This window comes from Schistocerca serialis, chromosome 1 (assembly GCF_023864345.2).
Source record: "Schistocerca serialis cubense isolate TAMUIC-IGC-003099 chromosome 1, iqSchSeri2.2, whole genome shotgun sequence".
In the NCBI taxonomy this organism is placed as follows: Eukaryota; Metazoa; Arthropoda; class Insecta; order Orthoptera; family Acrididae; genus Schistocerca; species Schistocerca serialis.
The window spans coordinates 908177823-908193709 of NC_064638.1; the positions used below are offsets into that span (position 1 = coordinate 908177823).

General features: G+C 36.5%; 1 protein-coding gene across 1 annotated transcript in view; it reads left to right on the forward strand.

The window, feature by feature from the left end:
• The first annotated feature begins 1257 nt into the window (after positions 1–1257).
• The window catches only part of LOC126412040 (SUMO-conjugating enzyme UBC9-B), a 29848-nt gene continuing 15218 nt past the window's right edge, over positions 1258–15887 (forward strand). Inside the window, exons 1-4 of the mRNA XM_050081420.1 lie at positions 1258–1413; positions 2025–2111; positions 2188–2271; positions 2345–2462. Of these exons, the coding sequence (XP_049937377.1) occupies positions 2046–2111; positions 2188–2271; positions 2345–2462 (268 nt within the window). The 5' untranslated portion in view covers positions 1258–1413; positions 2025–2045. The remainder of the gene's footprint in view (positions 1414–2024; positions 2112–2187; positions 2272–2344; positions 2463–15887) is intronic.

A 15887-nucleotide genomic window follows, 5' to 3' on the forward strand; every position in this document is an offset into this window, starting at 1 on the left:
TGTGTGCTATAATGGACTGATAACTCAGTAGGAAGTATCTACTGTTGGGTTGTTCGCTAGTATGCGATTATATGTTTCTGTGGGGATCATTTCGATCGATCGTAATTTTCTTAGGGATTTTTATTTTTTTATGGGTTGTGGGGCTTCAAAAACTACTTTCTCTGTATTTTAAATTCCACTGGGATGATGAGAGGAATCCTGTTATTTGTAGTATTATGACGTTGTAAAATCATACTTCTTACTCATGGCTGGCTTCTGGAATTTTCAAACCTAAGCGTGCATTTTTTCTGGCAAGGACATTGTTTTGCTCGCTATTGTAACATCAGCAACGCTCAGGCTCTATTGCTCGCGCGGGTTTTTGCGAACGAGGGAGCCGTTTCAAGAAGCTGTAGCATGCGCAGAATTGCGCTTGAATAATCTGAAGAATTTGCTAAAGAGTGTTGTAAGTTGAAAGTATTACGTCGCATCGTTGGGTAAAAGTATTTTAGTGATTCAGTTTAATCACAGAAAGGCGCACGGAACTATATACGTAAACTGATTGAAACTGCGTCGTAGTAATTAGTAACTTTCGCAGAAGGAGCATATTGATAGTATATTATAAAAATATAAACAGTTTCTGTGAGCAGCGATATTCTGTTAAATTAACGTGGAAATCAACGAGTTAAAATTTTAACTCGTTGGTGGAAATGCAACTGAGCAATGGTTGCTTCAGCGTGAGCGTGAAATGAGCCTAACGGTTAATACAGTAGTGGATGAGCCTAGACATTATTACGTACCAAAAGGATAATGAAACGAAGTAATAGTAATTCCTACTGTTTTATTTCAAGGTGAAATATACCATTTTATAACTGAAAAACACGAGTCTTTGAGAAGCTTAAGAAACACTTGTTGCGTCTCGCAATAGGCACATTGACAGGTTTATTTAGCGAAGATCTCGTACCCGAGGCAGAAGCCGGAGAACTATAATAACTGTGAACTATAATACGCTCGAGGAATTCTACAATATTTTCTATAGTATCTTTAACGAATAGAAGTCTTGAATTCTCATTATTATCATTGTGGTAATACCTGCTCAACCGTTTTTTTTATCTTTTTCCAAACAAGTGTGAATAGGCAGATTTTTATGGAAAATTTTAGTCGAGGTGACATCCTTCTATACTATGGTTTTTGCTGTATCCTTTACGGCAGCTTCCTTAGTATTTTATTTGTATTGTAATTGTTTGGAAAATAAAATAAAAAAATGAGAAACTTTGATATCGTATTAGCATACTAGTGTGATCTCTGACTGTTTATTGGGCTTTGAGTTTCAAGAGAAGCGGCCATATTCGTGTGTTTGAACGGGAGGGGTGTTGTGTTCGCAAGATTGGTGTTTAGATAGCTCTTCGTATTATACGTGGTTAACGCTTGGATCAGGTAGGGTGTAGAAGTTTATGGGTATGACGTGTAAGATATTAAGATTTTTTACGGTGATTTTAAAGCGGTTGCATGGATTGGACGAGGCATATATATAAGTGTCAACATGAAAATTTATTGTTTGCATTGATTTTAACTACTTCGTACAGCATGATTAGTTGTGAATTGCGACAAGGGGGTAGCAGCGAAACCGAGTCTTAAGTGACAAATAATACTAAGAATTCTTGATTCTGGAAACCTGTCGCATTGACAGTCTTCGGTAGTTATGGTGTAACGATTTCCCGCCTGTTCGCATTTGCTCTAAAATAATGGAAAAGAAGGTCGATGACAATTTTATATTGACAGCGGTGGTCAGTGTATGACCGCTGTCGTCATGAGCGTATGCAGTGAAATTTGCAATGACCAGTGTTTGACGTGCGAATCAAAAGAATACGCACGTGTCTTTGACAAGCGAAAACAAATCTCAGTCCAAACAAATTGATGGACCACAGAATCATATCTCGAAATGCTGCTGCTTTCTATTTAGTCCACTTCCCTACATATTCATATTGCAAAATGTTGCGAGAAATATCGTTTGTTTTTTTTTCCTCTTAAATCCATTTTATTTTCAGACCGCTAGGCTCGGTGCAGAAATGTCGGGGATCGCCATAGCACGTCTAGCGGAGGAGCGGAAAGCCTGGAGGAAGGATCACCCATTTGTAAGGATTCACTTATTTTCCTGTTTGAGGCTCGTTTGAGGGAATAAAGTTTCAACGAAATTGTTGTGTTGTTTAGGGCTTTGTAGCTCGACCTGTAAAGAACGCAGATGGAAGCTTAAATCTGATGAGCTGGGAATGTTCCATACCTGGGAAGAAAGGGGTAAGAAAATATGCCTAATATAGTGCATCCACAAATTACATGATTGTTTTTAACAAATGTTTGATTGTTACAGACACCTTGGGAAGGAGGTCAATATAAACTAAGAATGATCTTCAAGGATGATTATCCTTCTAGCCCCCCAAAGTGCAAATTTGAACCACCGTTGTTCCATCCCAATGTCTATCCTTCAGGTAAGTTGCGTGCATACAAGGTGCATTATTGCTGTTGTTTTAGTCCTTCATGTTATATCTTACAAAGGATTTGGTTGTGCCAGCTAGCTAAAACAATTTTTCTGAAAGTTGTGGATTTGAATTTTCCCATTTAAAAGTGTCAGTAGAGAAACTATAAAAAGCAGACAGTATTTATCCAGTATGAACACAATGTGACTAGTAAGAAACACTTTCATTTGTGGAGCATATTTACTAGTTGTTCATTCCACATTAAATCAGATTTGTTTATATTCTATACACCTATAAAGTAGGTAAGCAGTCAATATTACTCTTTGTAGAGTGTGTGTTTTTCAAATTAAACAAAAAAAAAAAGAATATTGCTTTTCATTCTAAGCTGAAACTGATGTCATGCTTAAAGCTTCATGTGCCATAATTATGGAACATTTGATCTTGTGAAAAAGACTGGCTAATGCACACTTTGGTATCCTAAAGTAGCTGCTGTGTCACCTTGATGAAGCCAATGAATATGAAACTAAATAACACTTGTATTGACCACTCCTCTCTCATGTTATATATAAATAAGTATTAAACTATAAAATCAGTTTTCTTCAAAATCACACAGGATGTGTTCTTGACTGTCTGCTAAAACAGTTCACATAACTTGTTAAATTATACCTTATTAGTTGGTACTCACAAGTAAAAAAGGCTGTTAGCCTCAAAGGTTGGCCAAGATTAACTTTGCTGCATGTTAATTTTGTCATTAGTTGATGGTTCTTTCTTCCCTGGCATTGTTCTGTCAATCTCGTCAGCATGGGAAGTGTCTCAGTAATTTGGCTGTTGTTGGATATAATTTCTTTCCATGCTTAGCAACTTTGCTGCTCAGAATGCTCCTTCCCCTAATTAGTTGCTTAGGCCATATAGTTCAAAGTTTGGAATGTCTGTTTTGTTTACAGTCCAACTCACCAAAATAGTAGCATTGTTTCACACAGACTTTCAGAACACGTGATAACATTTTTGACTTGCAACCTGCCTTATTACTAACTTTCGAAATTTTCAGTCTTGAACACTTAGTTTTGAGCTGTGGTTTTTTCAAACATCTTTTTGCCAAGCTATAGTTCAGTCCACCACAGCTAGTTTCCTACCATTTACATTTGTTCGCTTTGTCATCCCACAACCAAACTGTTTTGGAAAACAGCCGGCCACGGTGGCCAAGCGGTTCTAGGTGCTTCAGTCCGGAACCGCGTGACTGCTACAGTCGCAGGTTCGAATCCTGCCTCGGGCATGGATGTGTGTGATGTCCACAGGTTAGTTAGGTTTAAGTAGTTCTAAGCTATAGGGGCCTGATGACCTCAGATGTTAAGTCCCATAGTGCTCGGAGCCATTTGTTTTGGAAAACAAAACAATATCGCAATAAATCTTGTCATATTCCAAGAGACATATGCTACAAGACGTAAATGGGAAAACCAGTCTTGTAATACAGGGCAGCCAGATCAGTAATTGTCAATCCTGCATTCTCCATGTTGAAAACGAGCATATTTAATATGTTTGTTTCTCAGAAATAAGTCATTAGATTCAGCAATACTTACTATTATATACTATCAGTTGATTAGTCACAACCAGCAGAAATGAACTGCTAACAGCAGCAGTGGAAGAGCTGCTGACACTGTAAGTGCACTTCAGTCACTACTTCTGGTATTAGCTGCATACACAGTGGAAAATCTTGTAACAGTATAATTAAAGCTACAACAAAAATGCCACAAATTTTCCCAAGGGGGAAAAGAGGTACATAATACATGCACCCTTCTGATAAAAATAAGAGGGGTGTTTTTGAGATTATGAAAATATTTTCTCCCATAGTACATTGTCAATGGTAATGTTGCATATCAAATCAAAGTGCAGTTTCAGCTTTACAAAGGTGTTCAACTTCAGTACCATCATGTAGGGTAAGTTTTATCCCTTTTGATGTTTTTGCAGACTATCAGGCATATATCAATTTGTGTTCATAGTATTTTATACATTATTCTTGTACAAAAACTCATAGTGCACTGTGCAAGTTATATTTTTCATAGATTACTACGAGGGTGCGTTGGAAAGTTCTTGGAACGCAATAAAATGAAGTACTTACATCTCTGAAACTTTTTCGATGTAGTCTCCTTGTAGATTAATGCACTTGGTCCAACAATGTTCCAGTGCCTTGATCCCATCTTGAAAGTGAGTTTCCTCAGGCTTGCAAAATAGTTGTCAACTCCAGCTATCAATTCTTCGTTTGAAGTAAATCTGCACACCAAGAAAAAATTTTCGGTTTTGGGGAGAGATGGAACTCTGATGGAGTGGATGTGAATAAGGTGGATGTGGCAACAATTCATACCTTAGTTTGTGTAATTTTGCCGTAGCGACGGCACGTGTGTGGGCGCGCATCAAGTCATGGCACCCATCTTGTACATAATTTTTTCATTTCTAATCCTTCAGTTAAAATGTGATATACCCTTTCAGATGACATTTGGCAAGTGTGAGCACTTTCAATTGGCAATCCTCCATGACCGTTTTGTGCACTTCTCCAATGATTTCTGGGGTAGTAACACATCTTGGCTGATGGCTGTGTGGATCATCTAACCTCTGCCAACCAAATTTAAATGCATTTGTCCAGTTGGCAACAGTTGAATGTCAGGAGCAGTCCCAGTATAGTCTCGAAATCAGTGTGAATGTCCTTTGCTTTTTACATTTTTTATTAAGTACTTAATCACTGCTCAAATCTAGATTTTCTTTCTTTTTTTTTTACCCCAGTGTTTGCAAGTCACTGCCACAGCTCTCTTTCAAGAGCACTGACATGACACATGTTTACAGGCAACAGTCAATGAATATCACGTGAACAACTCGTTGTGTTAGCACTTACCACTCGTGGTGATTCTGAAAATTTTTCAAACCACCCTCGTAGAAAAAGAACTTCAACAGGTCCCTGTTACATTGCAACGTGGGGTTTCATTGACTACTTGAAATTCGTTTTATTATAAACATGGGCGGAATGGTCTTGGTATAAATGTTACTCTAGTGCAGTATGAGTAGGGCCCCTGTAAAGTATTCTGTGACCTACATTGAAAACTGGGTGTTTTGTAAAATGCTTATAAGTTAGGTATTGCTGAAACACACATTTCTATGAATATTATCAATCCTTGATTGAAACACACTGTAAAAAAACTATTGTGACAAAAATGTTAAGCTTTTATACCAAAATTCTCACTGGAAATTCGTACGGAATTATACACCCATCAGTGTCTAGCTCTGGTGGAGGCATGTTGCCAATCACATCATATAACAGAATGGTGCAGTGAAAATATGTTCTTCTGGAATGAAGCCCCATTACTTAAACTACCTTTCCCTTTGTTGCAACTTATTGAATACTACAAATGTAGTGAAAAGCTTATTTCCTCTTTTAGCCCCAATTGCTTCCACCATAACATTATCTGGAAAAAGATCTTTACTTGCACTTTGTGAGCAGCAAATACCAGGATCGTCCGAAGAAACAAAATCACTGTAATGAGTTTCCAGATACTCTGGCAATATTACACAAAGCTCATCATCTGATGAAGAATTCACACTTTTGGAAGAGATTTTCTTGTCTAGTTAGGGCTCATTAGCTGCAGATGACGTGGAACAACTGTGCTGAGGTTCATTTGTACCTGCAGACAGTTTGGGCATGATTCGTATCACTTCAGGCAGGGGGTTACCTTAACAGTCTCTGACGTTGTTGAATTTAGCATATGTTAAAATTTAAGAATAAGTAAGGAACACGTATTTTTGCTTTCTCCACAAAAATTCCTGCCCGGAGATCTGGCCTCCAAAGAAGACACTGCAAACACCAGTTTTAAGATTAGTATTTTCGAAAAAAATTTAAAATGCTGTATCTCTGTAACAGTTATAGATATTTTGTATTCGTATTTGAAAGATAATTGCTTTATGATTACAATGGTATATGCCATTTGGACAGTCTAGATTTTTTACTGTCACCTTTTGGATTTTTTATAACTCACAGAAATTTCTTTTTCTAAAAATGCCAATCCAGAAAACTTGATTTTTCTGTTAATTATAGCCATGTAGTGCTATATTCTCTGTAAAGGAGAGCTTCCATTTTTAAGCTGGACATGTCCCTGAGGGCTATTGTATTTTTAGAGTTTTTTAAAGGTTGTTAGTAGGATGTATAGGCCGAAGGTTGTGGATTGGTTAGGTGTTGGGCTGGGGGGTTAGTTGATGGTGGAGTTTGTAGAGGGATGTGGAGGGGTGGTTTTTTATTTTGTGTAGAGGATATTTTGTTACAGTTGTAGTGTGAGTGTGATTTTTTGTTTTTCTTGGTTTATGGGTCTTTTATTTGCGGGGAGTTTTATTTGGTTGTGGTTTTTTGTTGGTTTGTGTGGTTTTTTGTTGGTTTGTGTGGTTTTTTGTTGGTTTGTGTGGTTTTTTGTTGGTTTGTGTGGTTTTTTGTTGGTTTGTGTGGTTTTTTGTTGGTTTGTGTGGTTTTTTGTTGGTTTGTGTGGTTTTTTGTTGGTTTGTGTGGTTTTTTGTTGGTTTGTGTGGTTTTTTGTTGGTTTGTGTGGTTTTTTGTTGGTTTGTGTGGTTTTTTGTTGGTTTGTGTGGTTTTTTGTTGGTTTGTGTGGTTTTTTGTTGGTTTGTGTGGTTTTTTGTTGGTTTGTGTGGTTTTTTGTTGGTTTGTGTGGTTTTTTGTTGGTTTGTGTGGTTTTTTGTTGGTTTGTGTGGTTTTTTGTTGGTTTGTGTGGTTTTTTGTTGGTTTGTGTGGTTTTTTGTTGGTTTGTGTGGTTTTTTGTTGGTTTGTGTGGTTTTTTGTTGGTTTGTGTGGTTTTTTGTTGGTTTGTGTGGTTTTTTGTTGGTTTGTGTGGTTTTTTGTTGGTTTGTGTGGTTTTTTGTTGGTTTGTGTGGTTTTTTGTTGGTTTGTGTGGTTTTTTGTTGGTTTGTGTGGTTTTTTGTTGGTTTGTGTGGTTTTTTGTTGGTTTGTGTGGTTTTTTGTTGGTTTGTGTGGTTTTTTGTTGGTTTGTGTGGTTTTTTGTTGGTTTGTGTGGGTTTTTGTTGGTTTGTGTGGGTTTTTGTTGGTTTGTGTGGGTTTTTGTTGGTTTGTGTGGGTTTTTGTTGGTTTGTGTGGGTTTTTGTTGGTTTGTGTGGGTTTTTGTTGGTTTGTGTGGGTTTTTTGTTGGTTTGTGTGGTTTTTTTTTTATATATATATATATATGCTGGGTGCATATCCATAAAAGTGATACATAATACAAACTAAAGAAACCCTTTGTTCAGATTGGGAATAAGTGTTCTCATTTGAAGACTCGATCTCAAAGTGACGAGGTTGCCAGGGATGGAATTGGACACTTCCGTTATCCCGTCTTTGATGCTGTTATCTCTTATCACTTTGTTGTAGTTTCTTGTCAGTTTGTCGTGGTTGTTCAGTACTAATTTGTTTACTGAAGAGGCTTCTAAGAAATCTGAGACCATCCAGTGAGTTCTGTGTTTTTGTGAGGACTGTGCCGGTTGACACAGTTGCAGTTCGTTTTTGTGAAAAGGACTGTTTGAAATGTCTTCTGGCTGGGGCCACAGGAGAGTGAAGTGAAGTGTGCTGGGTGCATATCCATAAAAGTGATACATAATACAAACTAAAGAAACCCTTTGTTCAGATTGGGAATAAGTGTTCTCATTTGAAGACTCGATCTCAAAGTGACGAGGTTGCCAGTGGTGACGTTTTGTGTTATAATTGTTTTGACATAACAACAACAATGATAGTATGTGAACAAGGTTGTTCCTCCCATGGTGCAGATGATGCAGATTTTGCATCACTAGAAGAAGAATTGAATACCCTGAATCAGCCAACTACAGAGGTATGTGTTAGTCCTGTTACAAAACAGTGGTCAGTAAAGTAGAGTGATAAGCTCTATGCAGCAAGAAAATGCAGAGAAATTACTAAAGCTGTGGATGAAGACACTACAGCAAAACTGACTACTCTTCGAAGTAGAAATTCCATCTTCAGAAGAAAATGAACCAAAGCACTCGAGCACCTCTTGGCAGGAATTTTTCACAAATATCAATTCAGTTGCTGAATATTCTTCATCCTACAGTGAAAAAGTGCAAGTTTTAACTATTATTCCAGAGACATTTTCAAAGAAAAAACTTTGAACCACGTTCCTTCAGTATCAAAGTACATGCTAGGTGGAGTCTTTGGAAGAGCAGATCCCTATTATGGTCATCCTGTAGAAGCAGCTCAAGTTCAGATAGTGCAGTCATTTTATCTGGAAGACAAATGGGACTGTTCTCACCAGAGTGCAATCAAAAAAAGATACTATAACTGTAACAGTTGAAGGTCAAAAAGTTGTGAAACTTAGAGGTACATGACTTGCAGTATTAAAGAAACTTTTGCAATTTGGGTCAATCCATATGAAGTGGTCCAGGGATGGTTCCTTGACCATTTTTAAATATTTTAATCTTTCTATGTGATTGCCCTATATTTGAGAAGTTCAGAACAGTTTTTTAAAATAATTTATATTGCACCTTTACTGGTTGGCGCCCATATTTATTTGTAGGTGCGCAATGATTTTTCAGTCTGGATACATTAGTGAAAATTTTAATATCTCTGGACTGGGTTAATGATGATTTGAGTGAATTTTTCTCCTATAGTTAGATACCATACACTACTAGCCTTGTATAGAGCAAGAACACGTACAAATGTTTCCTTAATTTTTATGAACTTTCGAAATTTGAAAATTTTCACTTTATATAAACTTTGGGATTAGTTATCCCCTGGTGTGACTGAATATAAAAATTATTTTTGCACAGTTTGTACACTGTAAATTTCGACACTGATATCTTACTGTGAACAAAGATACGAATTTTTGAATATGAGGCGACAATTCACATTACTCTAAAACTAATCTTATGGCTATTGCTTATTTAATTGGTTTATTGTGTCATTGTAATAAAATTTGAGACATAATTAGTTAACACTATCACCCAATATTCATTTAGTTTATTTAATTTTAATAATACAATATTAAACAATAGGAGCATTTGCTTTTGGTCTGTGGTAATGAAAATGCCCATTTCCGTTCAGGTTTAGTGTCAATAAAGAAGTACATTATTGCTGGGCGTGGTGTTGATGCAGTCAGTTCTGAAACCACTGTTAGAGTGGATGTACATACTTTGACAGTGTAGAATGTGTAATGTGCTTTGTTCTGTGTGTAATTTGTAATTAATTTTGAGAGATTAGCAGGAATGCAATAACATTGATGAACAGTGCTCTTGTTGGACAGATAGCTAGTGAAGTGTCACAACAATTTACGGTTCAGTTTCAGAAAACTTGAAAAATGTCAATGACTTTGATGAAGTTAGACAAACTTTGTTTAAATTTAGAGTGAGTTCTTCTGTAACATCATTGTTAGTATAATAAAGAAACATATTCTGAAGTACAACCACATTTTTGGAAGAAAGTGCTGTGATCCACTTAAAGTTCATAAAAAGCCTATTACTAAAGGTTTGAGGGAAATAAAACTTGAACATTTGTCCTTGTTATGTGAGAGTGAAACATAATGTGATTCCTGGAAATTCCTTGTGCCCACATTGTTACTCAAAAATATTTGTTGTGAATACAGAACCAGAATCATGTAACATTGTTAATGACATTTATATTCCTAATGAGCAAGCTGTTAGCATATTAGATTTTGCTTGTTCCAAGTTAGATGTATCTCCTGCATCGAAAATAATAAAATTAAGTAGCAGAAAAAGATAAGCAGCTGTTGAAAATAAGGTACAACAAATTCCAGACAAAATTAGAAAAGACTTGGAATCGTGCTTTAATAATGCAGGTACCAACACTGTTTCTATAGAAGAAAAGCTACCACCAGCATCATCTGACACTGAAAATTTGAGCTTAATAGAGAAATTAAAAGTTAAATGTTCAGTGACATCTAAAGAGGAAAAAGTTAAAATTTTAAGTTTGCTCCCTGACTCATGGTCAAGAGAAAAAATAGTTCATGAATTCAGTGTTTCCCATCGTTTGGTTAAACTAACCCGAAAATTAGTGGAAGAGCAAGGCATTCTTCCAGTTTTAGGAAAGAAGAAAGGAGTAGCTATAAGTGAAGAAACAATTGAAAAGATCCAGCAGTTTTTTGAAGATTGTGAAAACAGTAAAACATGCCTAGGTTGCAAAGATAGCAAGAGTTGTTATAAATGGAGTTGAAGTAACAAAGCAGAAACAACTAGTGCTGTCGAATTTAAATGAACTTTATGTAGCTTTCGAAAATTCTGATTGCAAAATTGGAAGGTCAAAATTTTGTGACCTCTGCCCTAAGTGGTGTATTTTGGCTGGATCCTCAAGGACACACTCCTTACGTGTTTGTTTATCTCATCAAAATGTCAAACTGATGATTGTGGGTGCAAAACTCAGTGATAGTAACTACAAAGAGTTGCTGGATTTAATGGTCTTTGACACTAACAGCTATGACTGTATGATGAGTTTGGGTAATAAATGCCCTGGTAAGGAGACCGTTATTGAATTGTTTCAAGAATATGACGAGTAAATGCCAGAAAGTATTACCTTCAAACAGTGGGTCACAACTGACAGGGCAGAAATAAGTGGTTAAATCTCAGGAAGAGTACATGGAATATTTAATGATAACTTACAAAAACTCAACAGTCACCATTATGTTTCTAAAATCCAAAGCAAGTTTTTGAAGGACAAAAAAGCACTACTTCATGACACTGAATGCTTAGTGCTAGCTGATTTTGCAGAAAATTTTTCATTTTTGGTTCAGGATGCAATACAAGGGTACCACTGGATCAGTGACCAGGCAACAGTGCATCCTTTTATCCTTTACTTTAAAAATGAGGAGGATGAAGTTTGTAGTTCTTCAGTTCGCATTCTAAGCGACTACCTGGAGCACAACACTTTGGCTGTACATGTGTTTCAAAAGTATGTAATAAATTACATAAAAGAAAATTTTCGCAAGTTGAGAAGCTGGCCTACTTTCCTGATGGAAGTAGTAGTCAGTATAAGAACGAAAAATTTTTCACGTCTGTGCAACCACAAAGTAGACTTTGGGTTGGAGGCTGAATGGCACTTTTTTGCATCTTGCCATGGTGTGTGATGGAGTAGGAGCTATAACAAAATGTGAAGTAAAGCCACCCTACAAAGACCAACTGCAGACCAAATTCTCACAGTACAGGATGTGTGTGTCCTTTGCAATGATATGAAAGGCATTACCTCTTTTCTGATCAAGAAAGAAATGGTTCTGCATATGAAAAATATTCAAACCAGATTTGGAAAGTGTATAGCAATAAAAGGAACAAGGCATTTCCACAAATTCCTTGGCATTGCAGAAACCTTAGTTCATTGCTATGTATTATCAGAAACTGAAATTTGAGGATCATTGTCAATAAAATTGTCTGTAACGTTGAATGACATAGTGGCATGTGTGTATGATGGACAGTGGTGGCTTGCAGAGGCTGAAAGAATAAGTTTGGAAAACAATGCTGTTTTTGTGCATTTTTACCACCCTGCTGGCACAAGACCATCATTCAATAAATCTACTAGCGACAAAGTTTGGATACAAATGAAAAATGTTTTAAGGAAACTTTCAGTACTTGAACTTGCCACAGCAACTGGGAGATCTTATTCTATATCACAGAAGCTGCCTGAAGAAGTAAGTGTTCTTAACATTCACCACCAGGTTTAGGAACAGTCGCATCTTGAAGGATGTTAATTGAAAATATTTAAGTATGTCAAAATAATATAAATGTTAATTTCAGTGATGTTTCCACGTTTTGTATATAATTCAGTACCTTACTTCAATAATAATTGATTATATCCTGCCAAAATCACACATGACCAGGCAACAGCCATAAGATCAGTTGTAGAGTAATGTGAATTATCTCATTTTCAATAATTGATATCTTTGTTCAATCAGATATCAATGTTGAAATTTTTACAGTATATTGCTATCATATAGGTGTACAAACTGTAAAAAAATCATTTTTATATTTGGTCCCACCTGAGATAACCAACCCCAAAATTTACAAAAATGAAAATTTTCAGAAAATCATAAAAAATTAAGGAAACAGTTGTGTGTTCTTGCTCTATATGAGGCTAGTAGTGTATGATATCTAACTATAGGAAAAAAATACTCATAAATCATTTGTTTGCTATTTTTGGGCCTAAAAAGTGGATTTTTGAAAATTTGTATACCAAACTTTGGAGGTAATTTTGACTGGTTATTTTTGAATTTGGGATATTTTGTGTAATAGACACTGTTGTAGAGGACTGCAGTGTTGTAACTTAACCCAGTCCAGAGATATTCAAATTTTCGCTAATGTCTTCAGGCTGAAAAATCATCGCGCGCCTACAAATAAATATGGCTGCCATCCAGTAAAGGTGAAAGGTAAAATTTTTTTTTTTTTAAACTGTTTTGAACTTCTCAATTATAGGGTAAAAAAATTAAAATATATAAATGTGGTCAAGCAACCAACTTATTTTTATTAGACCACTTCATTTGGACTGACCCATTTATAAGAGCAACTATACAACTTCACATATTGGAAGATCAACATTTTATGCAATATGACCTAAGTGGGTAATTCTACACCCACACGGATGTCTGGTTATGTTTGTACTGTGTGAATTTTGAACTTTGTGTAGTAACTTTGAAGAACTTACTGGAGCACATGCCATATGACACCTTGGTTGGGCGCGTGATGTCTTTAGTAGTATGTGACGTAAAGCGAGAGACTTGTCTCAAAAATGTGGTGACTGCACTGGAAAGAGAGGTCTTCCTTTAAACACACTTGGCCTGTAAGGTGTAGCAAATAACTCTGCAGAAATTACATATGCAACTTGGGAGGAAAATAAACTGACTAAGAAAACTGTTGCCTTTGACAGTTTCATTGATAAACTTGGTAAATGTCAGTGAAAGCAGTAACACAGAAGCATCTGAAAAAATTGCAACAACACATTGCAGAAGTGAAAGGGTGTGTACAGGCTGAAGAACTATCTTTAGTGCTTCACTGTGATTTTGCTGAGAACTGGTCTGAAATTCTACCACAACAAGTACGAGGCTATCTTTGGAGTAATGAGAGTTTCAATTTTTGCAGTGCTCACAAAGCAAGACCACAGGTGTTGCAGTTATAAGTGAAGGCACAGGACATGACTTAGCATGTGCTTTGCTAGCAATGCCCAAAATTATTCAACTACAAAGAGGGGCAGAGAAGATCATTATTATTTCTGAGGTGCTCCTAGTCATTTTAAAAATAGTTACCAGCTGTTTGAATTAAGTCACTTGTTAACTGTTTGGGTGCACAGTGCTACTAGGAAGGGACCTTGCAATGATCTAAGAGGCCTGCTGAAGCACCATGCTACAGAATATAATCTTTACCAACCAAATACAGCTGCAATTCAGAATGCTGAGGATTTTACGGGAGTTGTGAAATTTTACACATCAACAGCCCTCATTCTTTTGTCCAAAGTGGAAATCGGAGAATTCCTTGAGCAGAAAAAAGAATGGTCCAAACTACTTCTGTGAAAGGAATTCAGAAGACACATTTCTGGACTGAAAGTGATGAGCGAAAGGGGGTGTGTGTGTGTGTGTGTGTGTGTGTGTGTGTGTGTGTGTGTGTGTGTGTGTGTGTGTGTGTGTCTGGTGGATTGCAGAGATTAGACACCAGGTAGGAGTTAAATGAAATTGTAGTGAACTTCATGCTACCACGTGGATCAGCTGCTGGATATAGGTTTCCAGCTGAAGGACAGCAGTGCCATCGGGGCTCACTTCCTCTTCACAATGTTTTGAAGATTGTAAGTGCTCCAGTTGCTATTGGTTCAGCAGGAAGGCAGTGCACTCTATCAAAGGGAGATACTGAATAGTAGAACGCATTTTTAGTTCAGTGACTGGCTGCTTTCAGTACAGAACAGAGTGCACAGAAGTTGTATAAATTGAAACCTTTAAGTCTTCGGACCTTCCACATACATTTTGGAACCATTTAAAATGCTTTGAAAATGAGTCTCTTAATTACTCATCTTTCAAAACTAAAATTGTGTTAAATAAGGCTAGGTTTTGTTTTTTATGGGCCTGTTACGTGATAATGTAGTAATAAAACAGGTTTTATGTACGGCAAAAATTTCAATTGTTTATAAAACCTGTTCAACCTAAAAGTGGAAACTCTCCTTTTCGGAGAATGTAGAACTATATGGTACTAATAAACGGAAAAAATCAATTTTATGGATTGCCATTTTGAAAAAAAAAAATTTTTCCATAAATTACAAAAAAGTTCAGAATGCTATAGTAGAACTTCGACAGGTAAGTCCAAATGGAGTATTTCTTTGCAATCATAAGCAGTTATCTTTCAAATAAAAAACCACAGCAAAATATTTAGAGCTGTTCTAGGGATAAAGAATTTCAAATTTTTTTCCAAAATTCACATCTTCAAAATGGTGTGCGCAGTGTCAGCTTTGGAGTGATGTACCTGAGCAGAAAATTTTTGGTGAAAGGAAAAGTTTCTTACTTGATCCCTCATTTTAAAATATGCTAAATTCAATTTCAGAGACTATGAAACTAAGATTTTTGTAGCCTGCCTAAATTGATATGGACTATTCCTTTGAATTTTTTGTGGTGCACACACACATTTTCATTTAATATGCAAATGTTTCGGGGCCAGTGCTCAATGCATGAACAGCTAAAACAACACTGCCAGGGCTTATCAGTTTTCTTTCTTATTGTTTTTAGAAGGGCTATTGGTTTTTTCTTTCCATGTAGACTTTAAATAAGAGGCCAGAGATTCAGCTACAGCTTCCTTTTTCTCTTCCTTATCGTGTTCACCTGGGAGTTTAGAGAAGACAGCTTCTTTTTTGAGTGGGAGTATTCCATATGCTCTTGAACACATTTTGGAGGTTTGTCTTATCCACTAGACTATTTGAATTCATTAAGAAGGGTTGGAAACATTGCCGGTGGTATGACTGAGAATGTCATTTTCTTCACGTAGCTGAAGAACCAAACTTGTGGAATGTGAACTTAGGTTGCCTTCTGTCATTATTTTTTTTTTTCCAGGCAGGTATTTTAGCATGAGGTGGCAGCAGTTTTTAAACTAATCTGTTAATACTAAATTGTCAAACCACCTATGTTGAGTTCAATTGTTGTTCCATCTCTACACCACCCATTGGGCCTCCTGAGTCGAAGTAGCATACATTTTCACTTTTATGAGAAACTTACTGGCAACAAAAATCAGAAGCTGATCTGCACATAGTGGTTGTGGATGGTTTGGTATGGTTGAGAAAATGGTCAGAACACTTAGCTCCAGTGAAATATCAGTTTCTTCCTTCGTGGATCGTCTCGGAGATTGTATTCAGCATAAATAAATTACAGGCTGGTAAATCTTTGGGAAGTTGTTTCCAAATTAATGAAATATTTTTTGAGTTTACTT